General features: G+C 43.4%; 1 protein-coding gene across 1 annotated transcript in view; it reads left to right on the forward strand.

The window, feature by feature from the left end:
• Positions 1–434: 434 nt before the first annotated feature.
• The window catches only part of asic4a (acid-sensing (proton-gated) ion channel family member 4a), a 71,368-nt gene continuing 49,792 nt past the window's right edge, over positions 435–22,010 (forward strand). The window contains exon 1 of the mRNA XM_072718117.1: positions 435–1,370. Within this exon, the coding sequence (XP_072574218.1) occupies positions 795–1,370 (576 nt within the window). The 5' untranslated portion in view covers positions 435–794. The remainder of the gene's footprint in view (positions 1,371–22,010) is intronic.

Raw genomic sequence — 22,010 nt, forward strand, 5'->3', positions numbered from 1 at the left:
GCTTTTACGTGATCAATAGGCTTCTACTTTTTTATCCCACCCACCCCCCAAAAAAGAGGAGATTGATTGGTAAGAGTTGTCTGGCGCTCATTTCCAGTTCCCTCGGTCCTCATTATTGTTTCAATTAGTCACTCGCTGGGGATCAGGGCGCTTTGGGGGGGGGGGGGGGGGGGTTTGGGGGGCTGTAGATGTTAGAAATTACGCCCACATTGCTGCTGTGGTGGGGGGGGGGAGTGGCTCAAACAAGTGAATTAACCGGCAGCAGTTTTATGGGAAGTGGTGGGACGAGGAGAAAGTTCTAGCCGCCCCCCCCCCTCCTTTTTTTTTCCAGCGAGAAGGTAATATTCACAACGTTGCATGCTCATGAATTATTAAGCAGCCCCTGTTCCACCCCCTGCATGCCGGACCTGCGAGATGCTGTGTTTCCGTGCGTGGGTCGGAAGACGCCTGTCTGTATTCCTTTGGACAGCTGTGCTGGTCCTGAAAAGCCAGGCTGCGCGTGGTGCTCAGAGAAGGTTCCGGAGGAGTGGCTGCAGAAGCGGCGGCATCTGTGTCCGGCCGTGGAGGAGGCAGCGGAATCATCCAGAGCATCGCTCCCGCTCCTGCTCCTTTTTTTCTCTTCTCTCTCTCTCTCTCACTCCATCTCTCTCTCTCTCTTTTTCTCCCTCTCTCATCTCTCTCTCTCTTTCTGGAGTTGAGATTTGCTCCGGAGACAGACAAGCCGCGAGAGTGAGGGCACTCGCAGGAGCAGGGTTGGATCGCGGTTGTCACGGAGTGCAGACCTGGCTGCCCACATGCCGATCGAATTTGTGTGCAAGATCAAGTTTGCTGAGGAGGATGAGAAGCCGTCGGGCAAGCAGGAGGGGGACAGGGAGAGTCTGATCGAGGAGAGCTGCGGCCCCCCGGTGAGGGACCTGGCCGGCTTCGCCAACTCCTGTTCCCTGCATGGGATTAACCACATATTCGTCACCGGCCGTCTGGGCATCCGGCAGACCCTGTGGGCACTGGCCTTCCTCGTGTCACTGGTCTTCTTCCTGTACCAATCAGCGAAGTGCGCCATCTCATACCTGGAGCACCCGCACGTCACGGCGGTGAACGAGGAGGCGAGCCCGGATATGGTGTTCCCCGCCGTCACCATCTGCAACATCAACCGCTTCCGCTTTTCAGCGCTGTCGGACGGCGACATCTACCACCTGGCTGCCCTGATGGGGTTGCCGCCCAAAAACAAGGAAGGCCACAAGCCCACGGACTTGAAGTACCCTGCCCCCGACATGCAGGACATCTTCAACAGGACGGGCCACCAGCTGGAGGAGATGCTCAAGAGCTGCAACTTCAGTGGACAGAACTGCTCCGTGAAGGACTTCACCGTGGTGAGTGTCACCAAAGTAACTCAGACTTCTCCAATTTACCAAGAGAGCTGTCAGCCTAACAAATAACTTTCGCCAAGCATTTAAGAAGTAAATTTCAGCTTAATAATAAAACATCTTAAAAGTTCCCTTCTGTATAAACTGAATTCTGAAATTCAGCCAGGGATCTTAATAAGAGAAATCGAGTTCTTGTTCAAAAGCACCAGGTCCCCCATAAAGGCATTTATCTTGACGTGTCCCAGTAAAAGGATCTGTGTATTTTTGAAGATTTATGGGGAAATTGTAAGCCGTAATTGGGAGATCTTTAATAATGTTGTTGATGTAAAAGCAGCCGTGCAGAATAGCTGCTGCAGCAGAGGCAGAGTCGTGTTCACTTTTCTCAGGCAAACGGTGGCTTAATGCTGCCACCAGTGTCAGCAGCTTGTACAGAATGTGGCGTTATAAATTAAGCACTTTTCAGCTGTTTTCACAGAACCACAGCCCCATTCAGCTGCCGCATGGTGCTATGCCGGGAAAAATGTTCTCCCATCACTGATTATGTTCTCCCCACTACTAGGATTAAAAAAAAAATAACCAGCACAAGTCTCGAATTGGCCAAATAAACAACCTTCGACTCCGGCATGTCCAGACAGGAATGTCATGAGTGTCTTACATACTCTTTATCGAAAGGTGCAAGCCAAATCCACAGCTACATTTTCCCTACTTGAAACGGCACGAGACTGGAAGCAATTTGCATTGAGATAAGCCTGGAAGTAAGACCTTTCTGAAAGTTGCCTCTGTAATCAGAAATATTAGGGGTAACTTTGATCAGCCATTTGCAACAGAAAAGAAAGAAAATGTGACTAATTTTCCTTTCCTTTTTGAATCTGTCAGACGTTTTTTTTTTTCCTCTGTAGTCGCAGTTATCTTCAAAGCATCAGCAGCGAGGGGGGAAAAAAGTGCCTTTCTGCACATCGTAACATTGTAATTTTTAATCCAACAACGAGAAATGTCACCTACTACAGGGACATCAAACAATAGATGGCGAATGCGGCAGCTATTAAAATTTAATTATGCAAAGTTGTTTTGAAGCAAGAACAAAGCTTCCTTTTAATGAAAACTGTTTCTTCCGTCCTGACAGACAAGTTCTTTATTTGTGCGATAAATGGTGAGCTCTAGAAATTGTTTGTCCCACGTTAGCTATTAAGCCTCATGAACTTCCTGGAGATCAGGAACAGCTTCATTATGGATTAAGATCTTCTGGAAGTCTCTGAGACCATCCCCCCCCCCCCCCATTCCTCTCATTTAGTATCTGATACTGTAGGATTGTCACTGTCCAACAAACATCAAATCACCCCCCTTGCCAAATTGTAATGTGCTTCATGTCCGGAGGTAGTGTAACTGAGACTGGTTGGAGACGATGGAGGATGTGGGGAAGAAGGTTCAGTCTGAACTTCACACCAGCCTCAGCATTTCCCAAATGTTCAGAAAACCATAGGACTCTTCCACAGCACAGCGTTATAGGATAGCTATTAAACACAGTGAAACGGAATGGCAACTGAATGTCTAAACCAGACTGTGGATAGGCAGGTTGGTGATTTGACAGTGAACCGGTGATCTGCAGACCGAATCAGCTATTGGCTACATATGAGGATTTTACTTTTTATTCTGAGGGTGAAACATGGACTTTGCTTAAGTTTTCAACCAAAATGTTTTAATTACATTCATATAGATGAGCAGTTAAACGTTTCATAAGATGTGAAGTTTTGTGTACTTTTAGTGTGTTAGAGTGCCGATGTTGTTCATATGATGAAACATTTAGGTGAAAACATTCATCCATTTATCCATCCATTTTGTGTAAATGCTGGTCCTGTTCAGGGTCGCAGGGGGTCGGGAGCCTATCCCAGAGGCTAAGGGGGCAAGGCAGGGAACAACCCAGGATGGGGCGCGAACCCATCGCAGGGCTACTCACACACCATTCACTCACACACCATTCACTCACACACGCACACCTACGGGCAATTTGGTGACTCCAGTTAACTAGGTTTATGGACTGTGGGGGGAAACCGGAGCACCTGGAGGAAAGTCCACAACGACACGGGAAGAACATGCAAACTCCACACGCGAAGAGCCATGGCATGAAGTAACAGTGTCACCCACTGTGCCACCCCAAGTAGAAAACTTTTATTTTTTAATGGGAATTGTAAAGAAATCTGTCCATCAGTCTAATTCGTTACTGTGGTATTGCACATACTACAGTATATAACAAGTATGACCACATCCTCCAATCTGTGAGTTCATTCTATTTTATAATAATATTGCTTGTGGTGGGAAAAAACAAGGCCGTGTCTATAAATATAATCTATTTCATTGCCTGGTGTTTGCATGGGTGATTTCCCTCTCATTGCCACAAATACCTCAATCTAGGATGTGTTCACGATCTGCTGGATTCTCAGCAGGCAGATGTTAGTGTCAGAGCATTTAGTGATATTTAAAGGCAGGCACCCTTTAAAAAGCACCAATCATATCACGCAGCCTTCCAGATTTACGTGTAGTCTGCACGCCTCTTGGGCAAGTTAATTGAGTGAAATTTGCATAAGAAATCATAAGGTTATTTCATTTTAAAATTGAATTAAGTTCTTGAAGCTGTGCTTGCTGGGTGGGATACTTTGTGTTATAGCCAGAAAATAAGCTGAATTGGTCTCCGGTAAAACAATTTTGCTTTAGGCTATAATTAAAAGTGCCACGGTATTCTTGATGGCAATGAACAACTTGGTTACTAAACTAAATGAATAATTGCAAATTTCCCGTTTTTAAATATTTACATGTCATTCATTAGAGACCTTTGCCTTTCTGGATATTTGGAGAATTTGGCAATATTATGCGAAGAGGAGCATTTTGGGGCTGTTTGGCTTATTAAGCAGATGTGTTTGCAGATGAATTTCAACATTTTTCTTTTAATGCGATCAGGCTTCCTTTTGCATAAATTCATGAGTTTAGCAAACAGACGGAAAGAGACGGCGGAACGATCTATAAAATCCCGTTTAACTCTGGGATAAATGTTCCCGGCATTGCGTCTTCTGTCAGCGTGTCCGGTCCTACTGCAGCTTTTGAGAAATTAACACCCCCACCATCTTTTATAACCAGCGTGGGCTTCAGCTCCCCCCCCCCCCCGCCACCCATGCCACGTGCAAACAGACAACCTAGTTTGTTTCACTACTGATAAGATTCCTGCCTAAAAAAGACAAAATAAATGAAAATATGACCTCTCTGCAACATCTCCATACCTTCAGCAACGCTTTATTGCCAGCTGAGTATGGGTAATGTATTTTAAGACGTGCTCTTAATTATCTATGTGTGTGTTCAGACTTTTGGAACATAATCCCTAAATGTTAAAGACCAGCAGATGAACTTGGGAGACTTGTTCTCCATATGATGTGTAATTCTGACGGGTGGTCTTTGTTGTTTTGTGGTCGGGGATACTCCCATAGGGCTCTCACATGGGTATAGAAGGGTATGAATGACATCATCCCCCCCCACAGAGCCCGCCCCCCCTAATTTCACCACCACCCCCACCTTCTCTTGACAGAGACGGAGGGCCTGAGACCGTGAAAGTGACCGCATTTCTGGGGGCCCGTCCAAAAAACAGGCTGTCAATTAACCTCACAGTCCACCCGCCACCCCCCACCCCACCCCACAGCATCAGGCCTCCTTGGTCCATCGGGCCGCTGGACCGGTGACGCATTTGCGGCTGGCGCCCCCTGCTGTTCGGGCCACATGCCTCAGCATGTCACCATTCACGGTTGCTACGCAACCTTTCGTTTACTACGCTATATCTGTGACTCAAACTCTCTCCCAGCCTTGCTGTTAACTTAGAGAAATGGGGGGTAAAAAAACATCTTTTCAAGCTACTCCTGAACCCAGAAAGGTTTGGCACTCCGCATCGTCATTCCGAGCTCTCCGACGGAGATAATCGTCTGCACCCAAGTCCCACCGCCATCCAGCGTCTGATGAGACAGACTGGAGTTCCTGCACTTCCCCATTCCTCCTCCGCGTCGCCCTTTTCCCTAAAAGCTGGCGCCACTGTGATGTGAATCACACTCGCACTATTACTCTGCGTCTCACGGAAGGAGCCTGTGCTGCTCAAGACTGCTTATTGTATTGAAAAGTGTGGGGGTCTGTCTGGTTTATTTCCTTTGGTCACTGATGTCTTTAGCAACTGAGGAGCCGCTTTAAAATAGGCCCGTTTAATGCACTGTGGCCATGCCGAGGTGGCTTTCCCGGCTGGCCCTCTGTTACCCCCCTGCACAGGCCCCTGTGGCCCAACCCAAGGGGCTTCTGCCACTTGGAGTTACGCAGATTTCTGTCTGGTGAAAGTTACGCAAGACTGCGAGCGTGTGCCATCGCGAAAGATGCCCGATAGGGGAATCAACTTTTTCTTTAACAAGCTCGTGTCCAGTTTCTGCTGAAATAGCTGCCGTTTGTTTTGCAAGGAGTAGCAAAGCAGTTTGGATTGTCAAGTAGTAGGTCTGCGTTTCCTCAGAATGTGCTGTTTTTAAAAGCTCGATTTAAAAGTCAGCAAAGCCATTAAGGTTCCTCGTTAAGCCTGTTTAAATGCAGTCAATAGTATTTGCTGCAATTCTCCTGCAGTTAATGACACGTAATTTGGCGATTTGCTCTTTACTCTTTGTAGTAGATCACAATAGCTTGTCAGAGATCTTTCTGAATACATGATGATCAATAGAAAATAATACAATGATCGTTTGTCTTCTTATTGTTTATTTTTATATGCTGTTATTTAAGGGTCCCCGTTTTTCTGCTGAATTTCTGAGCTGAGAAGATTTAAACTGAAAACACGTGTAAACCAAACCACGTAATGGACGCGAGCTGTGGTTCCTGATCTATGCTCCTATTTTTCCTTTACCTGCATCGGTTAATTATTTCGAAAGGTACGGCATGTTTACAATTTCAAGGGGATCACAAATGTACAAAAAAAAATAACGGCCGCACTGCAATCTGCATTAAAATGTCAGTTTTGAGCAGGACTACCGTACGGATGGAATAAATACTATGAGACATAAATGTCACAGTCCGTATCTACTTCCGGGAATTTCTGCATGAAGTACTGTTCTATCTGCTTGGCTGGGCATTTGGCTTTATACTCGGCTCTCTCCACTTTGCTTTTCATTGATCTTTTTAGGGAATTTCCATCCCTGCATTATTATTATTATAATTGTTTTCCCATCTTCTGTTTGGAAATTTTGACATCTCGATCATTTTGACACCATCAGCATCCTGCGTTTGACACAGCCATGCTGTACTTCCAGAAAGCAGGGGATAAATTGAGAATCCGACCGACTTGCAGATTTATCGCAGGCACGCGGATTAATTGGGCCATAGACAGCAAAAAGCCTTTAATTTAAGAATGTCATGGAATAGTAATGAGACCAAATTTACTGTGCTGGCGTTCGGTTTGTAAATCAATCAGGCAGACGTGCCGGGGTGCCCCATTCGGCGTACGTTTACTTTAGCGTGCGCTTTAATGAATCGTTGAAATGGGAATCAAAAATACGCACTTGGATTTCTGGCTGCCGCTTGCTGTTTGTGTAGTCCCTTGTTCCCCCGAATCCCCAGCTCCTATTCCATTATTGATGCGAGCAGTGACTGTATTAAATTGCCCTTTTGAGGATGCTTTTTCCCTCGCCCGTTAATGCGGTTTTCCCCCCGTGGCCCCTCGCCGGAGCCCGGCGCCCGAGAAGCAGCCCGCGCCTCGCAGATGTTCCGCCCGCGGGAGGAGTGTTTACGTCCAACTGCACAACATTCGCCGCGGAAACAGATCCTTAAAAACAGATTAGGAGACGGCAGGGGATTAGGGTACAGATTGCCTCGACGTGATTTCCCAGCCAGGTTGACTTACGTAGTCCATCTACCACTGCTAGAATTGTCTCCCACTTACCTGGAAGATTTTTTTGAGTCTCAGTGATGAAAGTCTAGGGTGTTTTCCCACTCTTACTGTAAGTTCCAGTACATGTGGTTCATGTCCAGTTTGTGTCAGCCACCATCTGTGTGCTTGAGTTCCTTAGCAACAGGCAATGGCGATTCTAGGGTTTTTTAAAGTGGAGGGCATAAGAGGAGCCGTAATTCATATTCATCCAGGGGCCAGTCAGCTTTCAGCTGGGTCCAGTGTCCCTGTGGTCCCACCAGTGTTCTGTATAGATCTGGCAACTGGCTATAACTGACTTCAGGACACTGGATAATGGGGATGAATGAATGAAAGTTACATTAAGACATACACACTTTACATCTCATCCAGAGAACAGCACAGTGTCCCCATCACTGCAGCACTGGAATCTACACTGACCACAGGATGATCGAACCTGTTGGCAACACCAACACCTCTTACAGCAGCAACCCACTTTCCTAGTTGGTCTCCCATCCAAGTACTGGCCAGCCCTAAACCTACTTAGTTTTAGGTGGATTATGGAGTCTGAACTGCAGGTGACAAGAGGCTGATGTCACGTGGGGGTGACTTGACTGTGCCTTGGCTGGCTTCCTTCCCTACTGTGTGGCTGTGATTGGCTATTCTGATCCCATACAAGCTGGCCTAGTACAGTGGTTTTTAAAAGGCTAAGACTAATGATTTAAACATCAGGTAGAGGGGATGCTGCAAATAAAAAAAAATGCATGTTTAAATACTGCTTTTGTCTAAAGGATTCATTTTTCATGGCTGTTTTATTAATTGCTATAAATTAGGGAAGAACTGGCCTCTGATTTTGTTGTAGAGCTGCAAGCGTTTCCAAGGAATAGTCATTCTGCCTCGGCATTCAGCCGATATCAGCGGACCACTTGACCTTTACTTTCAATCGAATAAATTTAAATATTATTTAAACCATCACACAGTACTTGATTACTCATCAAGCCGTTATGTCATCTAAGAACAGCATTACTGTTATTAACACTTAAGTAGCAATGTATGCATTGGAGTGTAATGAAGGGCCTATTATTTTAACTTATATTGAAGTTCATTTGAGTATAGTAGCTTAATCATTTAGTATATTGTAATGTCATAGTACACATAATTTCAAATGTCACGTGTTTTTTCTTTCATTCCTCACATTTTAGTTTTGCTCCCTCAGAATCATGTCACAGCTACCTGCCATGGGATCCACCGTGATGAAACTGTTGTGAAACTGGCAGACAGCTTCCCAGTGCTTCCGGAAACTGAAGTACCTTCCCAGTGTTAGTCACGCTCTGTTCTGACCTGGGGAACCAGCCGGGGTTGCAGTCTGCAGAGCAACAGCCTCAGCGCTGCACCTCGTGCCTAAGCAAGTGTGCAGAGACGATGAAGCCATTTCCTTGTCCCTTAACGAATAAAGAAGAACCGACTTCTGCTGGCAGGCTCGAGCCGTCGCACAGAGGTGCGTTAAGCTGCGTATGTTGGCAAAGCGAGCCAACCTGTCTTGAAGCAGTGAAAAATCAAGAAAGAAAAACAAAAATTCACCCGTCTATATTGCTCAATCTCAAAGGATATCAACACTTTGAGTGAAGGAAAAAAGTGCCATTTGTCTATCCTCACTAATTTCTTCCTCATCTCTGACATTCATATGATCATACAGCCATCCACTGAGTTAGTAAAGATGCCCCGCGATCTATGTTAATGAGACAGTTCTGTGTATTTGATTGTCAATAACTTGAAATACATTCTTGTTCCCTAAATGCTGCTGTCACCAGCTCAACGACCCATTAAAATGAAATCACCGGGGGAACCCGGCCTTCGTCGGGACAGGCAGTCTGAAATCTGTGCTGACATTGATTCTCCAAGGAAAGGGGGCGTTACAGCTGTGTTAATGCACTCAGCCTGAGGAAGGGTGCTTCCTGTTTGTTGGAGACTGGGAGTTTTTTTGAGGGACTCCCTCAGGGTGTTTGGATTTTGCTCTGATCTTGGCGGAACGGGGAACTCCTTAAGTGCTTTTGGATCTTGATCCCGAGTGTTGGTATAAAGGAACATGAGATTAATAGGTGGATCTGTTTGGTGACATTGAGGGTCCGTGGTGGTGAAACAGGGGTTACGTCATATGAGGAGACTTAAGGCTTACTGGTTCCTACACCTCAATCCATATCTATGGTTACGCATCATGGGTATTGACCAAAGAACATGGCCACAAGCACAAGTGACTGAAACTTGGTGTCTATGTGGGGTTGCTGGATATAACGAGGTGACAAGCTTGAAGATCTAGAAGGACCTGAAAACAGTAACGCTGCTCCTTCAGGTCAAGAGGAGCCAACTGAGATAGGTCAAGAACCTCATGTATGCCACCTGGATGGGTCCCAGAAGAGCTGTCCTGTACCACGGACACACTGGGGGGATTTTATCTCCCAGCTGGCTTGGGAATGGTTTGGGATGCCCCAAAGCAAGCTGGAGTCTGTCGCCATGGAGAAGCACGTCTGGCCTGATTTGCCTGGCACACGGCCACTGTGACCCTCTCCGGCAGAGGTGGAGGGGAGGTCAGACGAAAGATGAGATGAACCTCCCTAACTGGAGCACATGGAACATGAGTTATGGCCAGAAATGCAGATCACATCTCAGCACATAAATTTGGCTGCCACATGCGAAAACATAAATGATTTTTAATGATATGCTTCGCTTATGCCCAGCTATAAATAACCGCAGAATCAGATGCCATGAATTAAATCTTTGCTGTTTTTATAATTCGGAAAAACAGCAGTGAAATTACTGGTTATTTATGAATTATGTAACTATGGGAAGGTGTCCGGAGATGAAGCCTCACTACAGAAGAGTGTGACCTTCCTTCCAAGCCTCTTCTCCCTCTGAATCAAAATGATTTATACAGGAAGTATATAACTGGTATAACAGAAAGTTTATACCATCACGATTTTTTTAATTAATGGTCAGATGCAACTACTGATGCGACCTTAGCACATTTTTAGTAGTGACGAACTTAAAGGCTGATAATTAGGTATTATAAATGCAAACATTGTGCATGAATGACTTTTTTGACATAGAGACGTGATGTATTTTAATTCTAAGCTCACCATTGTTTTGCTGCATTATAAATGGCTTTTATTTTCATCAGCCTAGAAATAAATGTAGGGTAGGTACAGAAGGGGTTCCATCTCCGCAAATCATAATCTGCTCAGTTTCATTTATGGCCACATTGATAAGCACGTTATTAAAAATTAAATATGGATGTTAATTAAGCGTGGCATCTTGATCATTTTCACATCTGTCCTTGACATCCTCATTGCCCAGAGAAACAGTTCATATGACTCATAGGAGAGGATCTTAGAAACCCCAGGATGGAATGAGAGCCAAATCTTGCAGCTGACTTATCTTGGGCTTTTTATAATTTTTTTTCGCTGGTATGTTTACAGCTTCCCTGAAAAATGAAAATTTATGCTAGAATACCTGTTGAATTTTTTTTTGAGTTGCACACAGATTTTCAGTCCAGCGGAACTGGATGGGCATAAGCACTGCCGACACATTTTACACCCTCTGGAGAAGGTCAAAGGCGCACGTTTGGTACTGACTTTAACAATCAATTTTAAAAGGTCGGTCTAATGAAGTGGGTAGCGAGGTGTCTTTAACAGGCCACTTTCGGAGACAAAATCCAGATAATGGGTCAAAACCGGCCAGGCAACAGAGTGCAAGTCATACACTAAATGCTGAGGCGATAAACAGAACCTTGTCAGAAACCTGGCAGGAAAAACGGTAATAAACAAAATTTAAAATCAGAATAACCAGTAACCAGAATCAGGTCATGCAGTTAAATGGCTCAGCGATAAATGCACTAGTCCAGTGAGGGGCAGAGGGTGTATATACTGTATGGTGTATATGTACCAATCAGCCATAACATTAAAATCACTGACAGGTGAAGTATATAACATTGATTACCTTGTTACAATGGCAACTGTCAAGGGTGCCATTATATATTAGAAAAGTGCACTGTCAGTTCTTGAAGTTGATGCGTTGGAAGCAGGGAAACTGGGCAAGCGTAGGGACCTGAGTGACTATGCAGTGGTCAGTACCCACCAAAAGTGCTCCAAGAAAAACCAACCGATGAACTGGCGACAGGGTCATGGATGCCCAAAGCTTATTGATGCGAGTGGGGAGCAAAGGATAGCCAGTCTGGTCTGATCCCACAGGAGAGGCTACTTTAGCACAAATTGCTGAAAAAGTTAATGCTGACTGTGATAGAAAGGTGTCAGAACACACACTGCATCACAGCTTGCTGCGTAGACACAGTCTGGTCAGAGTGCCCATGCTGACCCCTGTCCACCATCGAAAGCGCCTACAATGAGCATCAGAACTGGACCGTGGAGCAATGGAAGGAGGCTGGTCTGATTTACATTTTCTGTTACATCATATGGACGACTGGGTGTGTGTGCATCGTTTACCTGGGGAGGAGATGGTACCAGGATGCACTATGGGAAGAAGGCAAGGAGGAGGACAATGTTCTGCTGGGAAACCTTGGGTACTGGCATTAATGTGGATGTTATTTTGACACCTAACTAAACATTATTGCAGACCAGGTACACCCCTTCATGGCAAAGGTATTTCCCAATGGCAGTGGCCTGTTTCAGCAGGATAATGCACCATGCCACACCGCAAAAATCATTCAGGTATGGTTTGAGGAACATGAACATGATTCAAGGTGTTGACTTGGTCTCCAAATTCCTCGGATCTCAATCCGATACAGCATCTGTGGGATGTGCTGGACAAACAAGTCTGATCCATGGAGGCTCCACCTCGCATCTTACAGGACGTAAAGCAGGGGTGGCCAATCTTATCCGCAAAGGGCCGGTGTGTATGCGGGTTTTCGCTGCAACTCTCTAATTAGATTACTAATTAGAGGACTGATTGGCTGAAGAGTCCTCACACCTGGGTTTGAACAGCTGACCTGCAGGTTATCCCAAAAACCTGCATACACACCGGCCCTTTGCGGATAAGATTGGCCACCCCTGACGTAAAGGATCTGCTGCTAACGTCTTGGTGTCAGATACCACAGGACACCTTCAGTTCCACTCAGCTGGGCAGAGTGTAAATCTTGGCCTGGAGCAAAGATAGGGACATAACATTGACATAACAGTTGAATTGATCCACTCTGTTAATATTTTACCTAAAGCGGTCATCCAATGAAACCTACCACTTATGTGTTGCTGTAAGGAAGTGTTCACCTTGTTATATTAACCTCTGCATATCTGTTAAGACAACAGGTTCTGAACAAGTGCAAAAAAACACTCAGAAACCCCCAAACTCTGGGCCTTCAGACCAGTTAGAGAGTCTCCCATGATGATCTGATTTCCTCTGCCAGCACTTTTATAGAATGGCCTTTCAATTATATAGGCATACATTCCGTTATAATACATATTTTTATTCAATAAACATTACACTCACTTTATTTGGCTGGCATTTGTACTTCATAATTTGAATTAATAAACCATTTTGTCTTTTACTGTGGTTAGGGGCTAATTCAACAATCAAATTATAATTATACCTTGATTACTGAGCTGTTTTACACAGGCCATAAACATAATACAGTGATTAATAGCATGCCTCGGTTTTGCTAGAGAGCTGCATCTGTAGAACTGTGTAAGAGTGGAACATTGAAGATGGGGGGGAAGTAAATACATTACATCATACTGTTTGGCCAATCGGCAATCAGTAATCGGCACAGGAGTGGGCGGACTTTATAAGCCTGATGGAATATGAGGGCTCTGCTTGCTCACCGGTACATGGCTCGTCACTCAGAAGTGTTCAGATCTCCAACTGGCTGAGTGCTACACTATGTTCCTCACTCTATACTGCTCTGTAGAAACCAGCAGAGGATAGGACGAATACAGGAAGACTGGACAACTGTCATCATCATGGCTGGCTGGTTCAGGACTATACTCTGTAAACAAAGCCACACGCCTAAATGTATTCTGGGAATGATTTTCACACACGTTCCGCTCTCTCCGTGCCTGTTTCTCATTTATCCTGCTGCCCGTAGTAATGGAACGAGAGACGAGTGTTAATGAGATGACTGTGGTCGACACAGCTGCTGGTTCAGTACTACACAGATCTAATGTGAACTGGTCAGACCACAGGTCTGCTCTGACCCTCGCAGACATCTAGTTTTGTGTCGCCATGATGTGGTGCTTCTGCTCTTTCTCACATGCAGTCTGTTTTTTTTCTTGATGCCAATTCATATTTCTATAGTTTTCAGGGTGTCCAATGCCCAATTTAATCATCCTGTGATATCTGAGTTCATATTACGTACAGCTCTGGGGAAAATTATGAGACCAGAGCAACATATATATTTTCATTTACTTCTCAGTTTATGGGAATGCGACTGTAAAATATTGTAGCGCCCAGCAGACCGAGGCTTCGCGAGAGCAGCAAAGAACGAGGAGACTTGCTTGCCAGGAAGAACATGTTCTGTTATTACAGTCCTTATAAGGACTATAACAGACACCCAATGAGGACCAAACCAAACACAATATCAGAAGCACAAGGAAGTCATACGCCGGAATGTAAGGTACACACACAAGGTGGGAGATTTATACAAAGCTATGGAGGGTGCAGATAAGACATAAGCAAACATACAAGCCACAATCGGGAAATATAAGTATTAACTATAACAATACAACAGGAATGCAAGGGCTGTTTACAATGACAAACACATGGCTATTTACACAGCCTGCGAGCATGCTTGGATGCATAGATCTCACCGACGCTACAATATATCATTTTTGCAAACTCCAGCCTGGCTTTTCCCTGCTTCTCATTGATGAAGGACTTCTTCCTTGCTTTATGGGTCTTCAGTCCTGCTTCGAGGAGCCTGATATGAATTGTACCAGTAGCAGTGCACTTCACACCACTTAATGTTTCCCATTCTTTTTGAAGGTCATTTGAGGTCGTCCTCCGAGTTATGAGGCACTGCCAGATAAGTTGATGGCCATTTATGAATTTAGAAAGTTGCTTCTGCCCTCAATCTGGCTGGTTTTTGGTCATTGCCTGTGTCTCCTGCTTCACCTTTTTCTTGTGTACTGCTGTCTTAGAAACTTTGAACCTAGAATCTGCCGCCCAGTGTCGCCTTCTGCCAGCAGAACCAGCATTAAACCAGGATTTAAAAATGCAATTTAAAAAAAATATATATAGAGTGGTCTCTTAATTTTCTCCAGAGTTGTATACTAGCTACAACAGAAATTAAAAAAAGGTTTACTCTGGTTTTGGTCTGGGACAAATTGATTAAATTGATTAAAAAATTACAAAACCAGATTTCTTTAAAAGTTATACTGTTTAGACCAGATAATGTTGTAAAAACAGAAACTGAAATGCAGAAACTAAATCATTTGTTCATTCTAAGATCAAGGTGTAGGGGTACTAGCTGAACAAAGCACTCACTTGTTGTATAGTTGGTTTACAAGAAGGGTGAAAATATTGCATTAATTAGCCCACACTAATTTCTCCTCTCACTGGGTACAAGGAGATGCTACCAGATTAGCTGCTACTAGTTAATGAAACTTGGACAATTTGGACTTGAGTTTAACTCAAACAGCGAAGTGGCAGTGCTGCAAGTTCCAATTGTAGCTGGATGTTAAATCTTTTCCCGTCATTAATATCAGTTTTCGGCACCCAGTGTGTTTGGCAGGGAGGGTAACATTTTGAGAGACGGCTGATTACAGTGTGAAACAGTACGTAATATATAAACCTCATACTCGTTTGGCCTGAAACCTTTCCTGGAAATCAAACTTTTTTAGTGCAGTTTACATGTGGCATGCAGAAAGAGTTAAATTCATCTGCTATTTGCAGTTTTTCGTCTGTCGGTTATATCGCTTGTTTCATGTTATTTTTGTCGGCCATGTTGAATTGAAAATAGCTTACCCTGAAGCTCAACTCAGACCTTAACAGATCTATTTCGTAACATTATTTTCCATGGTTATTATTGTCTATAATGTCTAACTGAAAGAAGAGGAGAGTTCAAGCTTGCTAATTTGAATGTGGTTTAACAGTATGCTATTAAAACTGCAAATGAAAGAATCCATCATTATTTAACAGTTGCAGAATTCGGTTCAACTTACAACTACATTGAATGCACACAGAATGGATAAAAATGTGAGGAAATGAGCTGTGAAAATATAACTTTGGAAAATATAAAGTCGGGAAAGGTCACCTATAAGGAGACCCTTCTTTTAATTGGGGAGCTGGGGTAGGGAGATGTGTTGGTTGAAACAATATGTCTGGATAATGAATAAATAAGAAAAAGCGCTAAGAAGAGTAGAGGGCAGTATTTCCCAATCCTTGGGGACCCACAGAGGGAGCAAAAGCCTGGAGTGGCTGTGGGTCCCCAAGGATCGGATTAGGAAACACTGGTGTAGGGTCTGCATTTAAATTTATTAGACAGGCTTGGGATAATGGACCAACTTTGATTAGGTCACCTGCCTGTGCAGAATCTAAGGAGAAAGAAAATAATGATAAAATACCGGGCAGGAAATAAGCATGCATTTTAAATGCCAGAACAGCTATGTGTGTTAATGCACTGTGTGCCCTGGGAATAAGCACGGCCCTTGAAAACTTGCCAACGCAAGTTGCTGAAGTTCTGCTTCTCTGAATTTCCTTCAGTTGTGTCTTCAGATAATGTTGCAAACTCATTGGAGAACAAGCAGAGATGGGCGTACAATCTAATGAGTGCATGATGAAATTCAAGGATGAGGTTGCAGTGAAAATTTTAAAAAGTACAAGCATGCAGGGATTGAAAATATGTTTATACACTCAGTTATGGTAGTTGTTCATCCAGGCAATGATATACCAGGTATACCAAAAGTGATGAAGGGTTACTGTGGCTTGTGTTTCGGGGGTGTGGTTATACTGATTACAAAAGTTAAACACCTGATATTTTTAAAAGCTAAACTGCTTAAATGTAGATTCCTGTTGCTGAACTATAAAATTAAACATAGCATAATTGAAATCATTGTCAGATCATGGAAAGAGCACTCAATTGCTGTATTGTTAAATTATCAATTTCATGTAATTTTTAATAAGACACGGGTGAAACGAATGAGTGTGTTCATTACCTGTAACAAAAAAGCTTTATAACCCATGAGGCCTGCTCGTGAGTGTAAGCTATGATCACAGATTGTCAGTACATCTGTATACATGGCTACCCAGTGGAATTAAGATCACATGGCCTAGGATCGGCCAATCATACACCAGTGTTTGACAATAACCCCGTAGGGCTCAGCGTTCCAGGATGATGCATTGGAAACTACTTGATACGCTGATAGCTTTCAGTCATGTTGAGTGGCAGGGCTCGTTTCCACCTGTGAAATTGTAATCTGTGCAATGATTTTATACATTCTACAAACTGTTGCGTATATCCTCTTGAGCTGAGGCCATCATTGTAGCCAGTACTTTGAGATGTACCCTGTGTCACTTAAAGATGGCTACTGGAGAAAGATGTCTGTATCTCATGCTTGCTTTTTATTTTATTAGCACAGTCAATAACTTCATCAAAACCCCAAATAAAGGCCCTGAAGACAAAGTATGAACAGTTTCATGGATGTAGTTTTTATTCCATATTCCTTTAGTCCTACATGAACTTGTTTTTGGATTTAATTTACTTTAACTGGTGCGTTAAACATCTGTCTGCTGAATTATTGGTGAATGGAAAACTGCAGCTAGAAATGAACGTGTCCCTTTTGCAGGATTCTGTCACGGGGACTATTTGTACTGTGTGTGTACATCACCACATTTTGGATAGGAATACAGTTACAGACACTTGACAGGTTTTGTGCTAATTTAATTCTCTAGGAATCTCAGAGTTATTGCTGAATTATAAATCTTGTGGCTGATACACAGCCTAGCTGTCATTAATGTGCTGCCTGTGGAGATGGAATCAGATTCCCAAGGGCTGATGCACCAAGTCCCAGGAGAAGCTCTTCCTTAATATAAAGTAGCTGTAATGATTCATGTCAAGGCCCAGGAGTGATCCACAGCCATTCATAATATAACACTGGAACTCAGTCCAAACTCGTAAATTGAAAATACAGGGGGAAACAGTCGTATTTGTGTTGGGACAGAGTATAACCAAAATCGCATTCCAAAAAAAAATGGACAAGAAGCTGTTCGAGATAAGCTTGCGATGCTCACAGCAAGCTGATGTGTGTGGTGTTTATGTCCTGCTTATGTACACAGGAAGTTCCAGGTGAGTTCAATAAACAAGTGATGCGGTTCAGGGAAAGGTAACTGGTTCAGTAGATCTGGGCTGATTGGCTGGTGGATTGACAGCACCTCCCTCTCTTAAGGCATCACCTGATGCCCTGGACCCCCAGTGGGACATAAGGCCACGTGGCCTTGGGGCAGGATGGTCCCGAATGAAATCTGCTATGAGAGACAGGACCAGCATATCCCAGCTCTTTAGGACCATAGCTCACCCAGTCCACCAGATACTGGAGCTGTCTGAGGCAGCACTGGGAATCCAATAGGGCTCGGGTGGAGCAGGCCGGCTTGTCAGGCCGGGGTTCCAGTGAAGGATGGAATTTAGAGTCTGCAAGAAGAGTGTAGGACTGTAACTGATGGTCTTAAGAAGAAAGATATGGAAAACAGGAGATATCCAATACTTTGGTGGCAAATGGAAATAATAAGTTTTAATGTGATGTATTTTAAATGTGCCAATATGCCAGGGACTTTTTTTTGATTACTTGCCTAAAAAAATGAGCAAACTCCAAATATCCTTGGCTCTCTTTGGCTCTGGCCAGCCACAAACAGCTTGCGCTTTCTTTTCATCCAAATTTTATTGCTTGCAGACTCAGTATATAACCTAAAAAAAAAACAGCAGATCTGTGAAATTCACTGTTTTCTGCTTCAGCATAAAGCTGATGCTTTCTTAAACATTGTTGGATTGCTTGCTTGCACATGTTTACAATACTCAGCCAGCCTTGGAGAGCAAACCAATATATCTTCTATATAAACGATGACAAACCTGTCCCGGGAAGAACTTGTTCATGAAAGACTACAATGCACTGGCCAGACCTTATGGCATATAGGTACTCGTGATTCCCCTTAATGGTTGTAAAGTTGGACTTCCAATCCTTACCCTTGCAAATATAAATTCGATTAAAACATTTTGAACGATGAATCTGGTCCTTCTGACTTGTTCTGGGATTAGAGGCAGGTGGTAGCAAAATTTGATGGTGGCATCGATCAAGGCTGTGCAAGGACAGAAGCCTCAGTCCTTCTTTTACACAAAAAAGAAACTGGAGGCTGTAGGTGACGTGGCGGGTCTGGCAACCCATTTTCTAGTGTCCCTTTGATGTATTTGTGTAGGGCATAGTCTTCAAGATGAGACAGAGGGTAAATCTTACTCTGTAGGAGGTGTGCCCTAGACAGAAGATCTATCACATAGTCCGAGGAGCAGTGGGGAGGAAGGACAGATGTCTTCTCCTTATCGAACAGGTCCTGCAACGAATGGTACTCTAGGGATGTGGGACCTTATCCATAAAAGATCTGGGCTGGATCCTGGATCCGTGGCAAGATTCGCTGGTGGACTTGACAGTAGCTTGAATCAATCCTGAAAATTTGTTAGCTTGGAAAAGAAATCAGGGTCAGAAAGTCCCTAGAGCAATGGCAGGTTAAGGGCCTTTCTCAAGGGCCCAACAATGAAATGACTCAGTTGACCCTGAGATCTGAAGCAACAATGTTCCATTCTTGTTGCTAACCCACTGAGATACACAACACCCACACGGATTGGAGAGTATTGCACAGCATTCCTCTGTGAATTTGTAAAACTTATTTCCTTTCCTTCATTTTATTTCTGTGTTATTATTCAACTGTGGTGATTTTAACTTTGGCTGATTTAGAAGTAACTTTAGAAGTATCGATCAGTCAAAATGCAATTTGGAATTTTGCAGTCCTCGGTAACTTTAACACTTGCCTTGCACCCATTTTCTGGGGAAGGACCAGTGGGAAAAGTAAAATTCAGAGGTAATTGAGTAAACTGTGAAGAGGGTTTGACCACATCTGCTCAGCAAAATGAAAAGAAAAAACATTAAAATTGTAGGGGTTGCGTCACGATAAGCCCACTCTCAGAACTGAAAAGATTCTAGAGCATCGATTCAGCTGGTACCTGTCAAGCTCAAAGCTTGTTTCTTAAACTGGTTTTAGGGTTTTTCTCCTTGGATTTCTAAGTAGGTTCTTTTTGTGGCATGTACTGGGGGTGTGCAGATTTAAGTCATGGTTAATTTCAGCTGTTTGCACTGAGGTGTATCAGTCACATAAAATAATCTGCCATACCTGTAGATATGTTAAATCTTTAAGTCAGGGTTCAAGTAGCACAGGTTAATACTTGGTGGAGAATGACATACAGTACACGTGAGTGAAGTTCCCATAATGCCTTGCTTCGTTGCTTTTAAATACCATTCACGTGCCTTTGCAGGTGCTACCAGCACGTCTCCAGCATCGTTGTACAATGACATGTCCGGCAGCCTCTAATCCCCACATGTTCTCTGGGTCTCTGTCATTCTGGTGGCTCGCAGGTGTCAATGCAGACTATTGTCTCATCTTTCCACATTGTAACGCCTATCAGCTTCCATGTTTTAAATTTAAAAAATTCTTTTTTTAGTTACATAGAAGTATAGGATAAGAATATGATTTCATTACAGGCAGAAAGACATAATTTGCATATACATACAGTGAGGGAAATAATTACTTGACCCCATGCTGAATTCTTAAGTTGATCCATTAATAAAGAAATAAGAAGTCTATAACTTCACTGGTATGTTTATTTTAACAGCAAACCATAGATTGTCAACAAAATCAGTAAGAAAAAAATCATCATGTAACAGTTTCAAACCAATTTGTCATTTATATAGGGAAATAAGTATTTGTTCCCTTGGAACACATGCTTTAGTACTTGGTGGATTAACCATTGTTTGCGAGCACAGCTGTCAGACCTTTCCTGTAGTTGGTCACTAGGTTTGCATCCAGGTCGTCACTCTATGCAGACCTCCTCCAAATCTCTAAGGTTTTTAGGCTGTCGCTTGGATCCATGAAGCTTGAGTTCCCTCTATAGGTTTTCTATGAGATTAAGGTCAGGAGACTAGCTAGGGCTCTCCATGACCTAAATGTGCTTCTTCTTGAACCACTCCTTTGTTGCCTTGGCCATATGCTTAGGTTCATTGTCTTGCTGGAAGACCCACCCACACTGCATTTTCAGTGCCCTGGCTGAAGGAAGGAGGTTCTCATCCAAGATTTTATGGTACATAGCCCGGTCCATCTTTCCTTCGATGCGGTGCAGCCGTCCTGTACCCTTGGCAGAAAAATATCCACAAAGCATAATCCTTCCACCTCCGTGTTTGACGGTAGAGATGGTCTTCCTGGGGTTATAGTCAGCATTCTTTTCCCTCCAAACATGGCGAGTAGAGTTGATGCCAAACAGCTCGATTTTGGTCTCATCTGACCACATCACATTCTTCCAAGCCTCACTGGAATTATTCAGCTGTTCACTGGCATACTCCAGAAGGGCCTGAACATGAGCCTTCTTGAGCAGGGATACTTTGTGAGCACTGCAGGATTTCAAACCGTAATGACATAATGTGTTACCAAAGGTTTTCTTAGTGACTGTGGTCCTTGCTGCTTTGAGATCATTAACGAGCTCCTCCCGTGTAGTTCTGTGGTTAGCCCTCACGATTCTAAAGATCATTGATGATGGATGAGATGAGATGAGATCTTCCTTGGGCCCCCAGACCATGTGTCATGACCGTGCCGAGCACAGACCAAGGAAGCAGTAAAGCAATAAAGTCTGATGCGGACTTAAATACACCTAACTAACGAAGACAACTCAAAACAGCTGATAAACACTGGGAATCCACATGAGGTTAACGAGGGGGACATGGCACAGGAGGATCGGGGTGTAACACATGGGTGATTGACAGTTATTTTGTCTTTCTTCCATTTGTGGATAATTGCTCCAACAGTTGTCACTTTCTCACCAAGCTGCTTGCTGATGGTCATGTAGCCCATTCCATATTTGTGAAGGTCAACAATCTTGTCTCTTATGTCCTTAGACAGCTCTTTGGTATTTCCCATGGTGATAAGTTTGAAAATTTAGACAGGTTATTGACCAAAGTATACTATTTATCAAAGTAATTCCATTGGCTTGGCATCTGTTAATACTTAATTAAGTACTACTTATGTTGTGTTAGTGCACATGTACTTGACCTAATTTCTTGCTGGCTTGTAGGGGATCAAATAATTATTTCCCTATATAAATAACAAATTGATCTGTACCTGTTAAATAATTACTTTTTCTTGTTTGTTTTGTTGAAAATCTATCTTTTGATGTTAAAATAAACCTACCATTGAAATTATAGACTTCACTTTTCTTTATAAATGGGTGAACTTAGGAATTCAACAGGGGTTCAACTATTTTTTCCCTCACTGTAGCTGTTGTTAGATGTAAACAAAAGATTTTTGTAATCTTTTGTACATTCATTCCTGGAGTATATGTCCAGACCTCACTTGACACACCCAGCTATAAAGTATATTTCCCTTTTAATTGACTACCTAAAAGAGTGAGGGAGTGTTTTGCCCTTCATCTCTTATCTACACAGCCATCTGTCTTGTGAGATTATATGGAGTCCTGATTCTTCCCATACATTTAA

Source organism: Paramormyrops kingsleyae, chromosome 1, assembly GCF_048594095.1.
Source record: "Paramormyrops kingsleyae isolate MSU_618 chromosome 1, PKINGS_0.4, whole genome shotgun sequence".
NCBI classification, from domain to species: domain Eukaryota; kingdom Metazoa; phylum Chordata; class Actinopteri; order Osteoglossiformes; family Mormyridae; genus Paramormyrops; species Paramormyrops kingsleyae.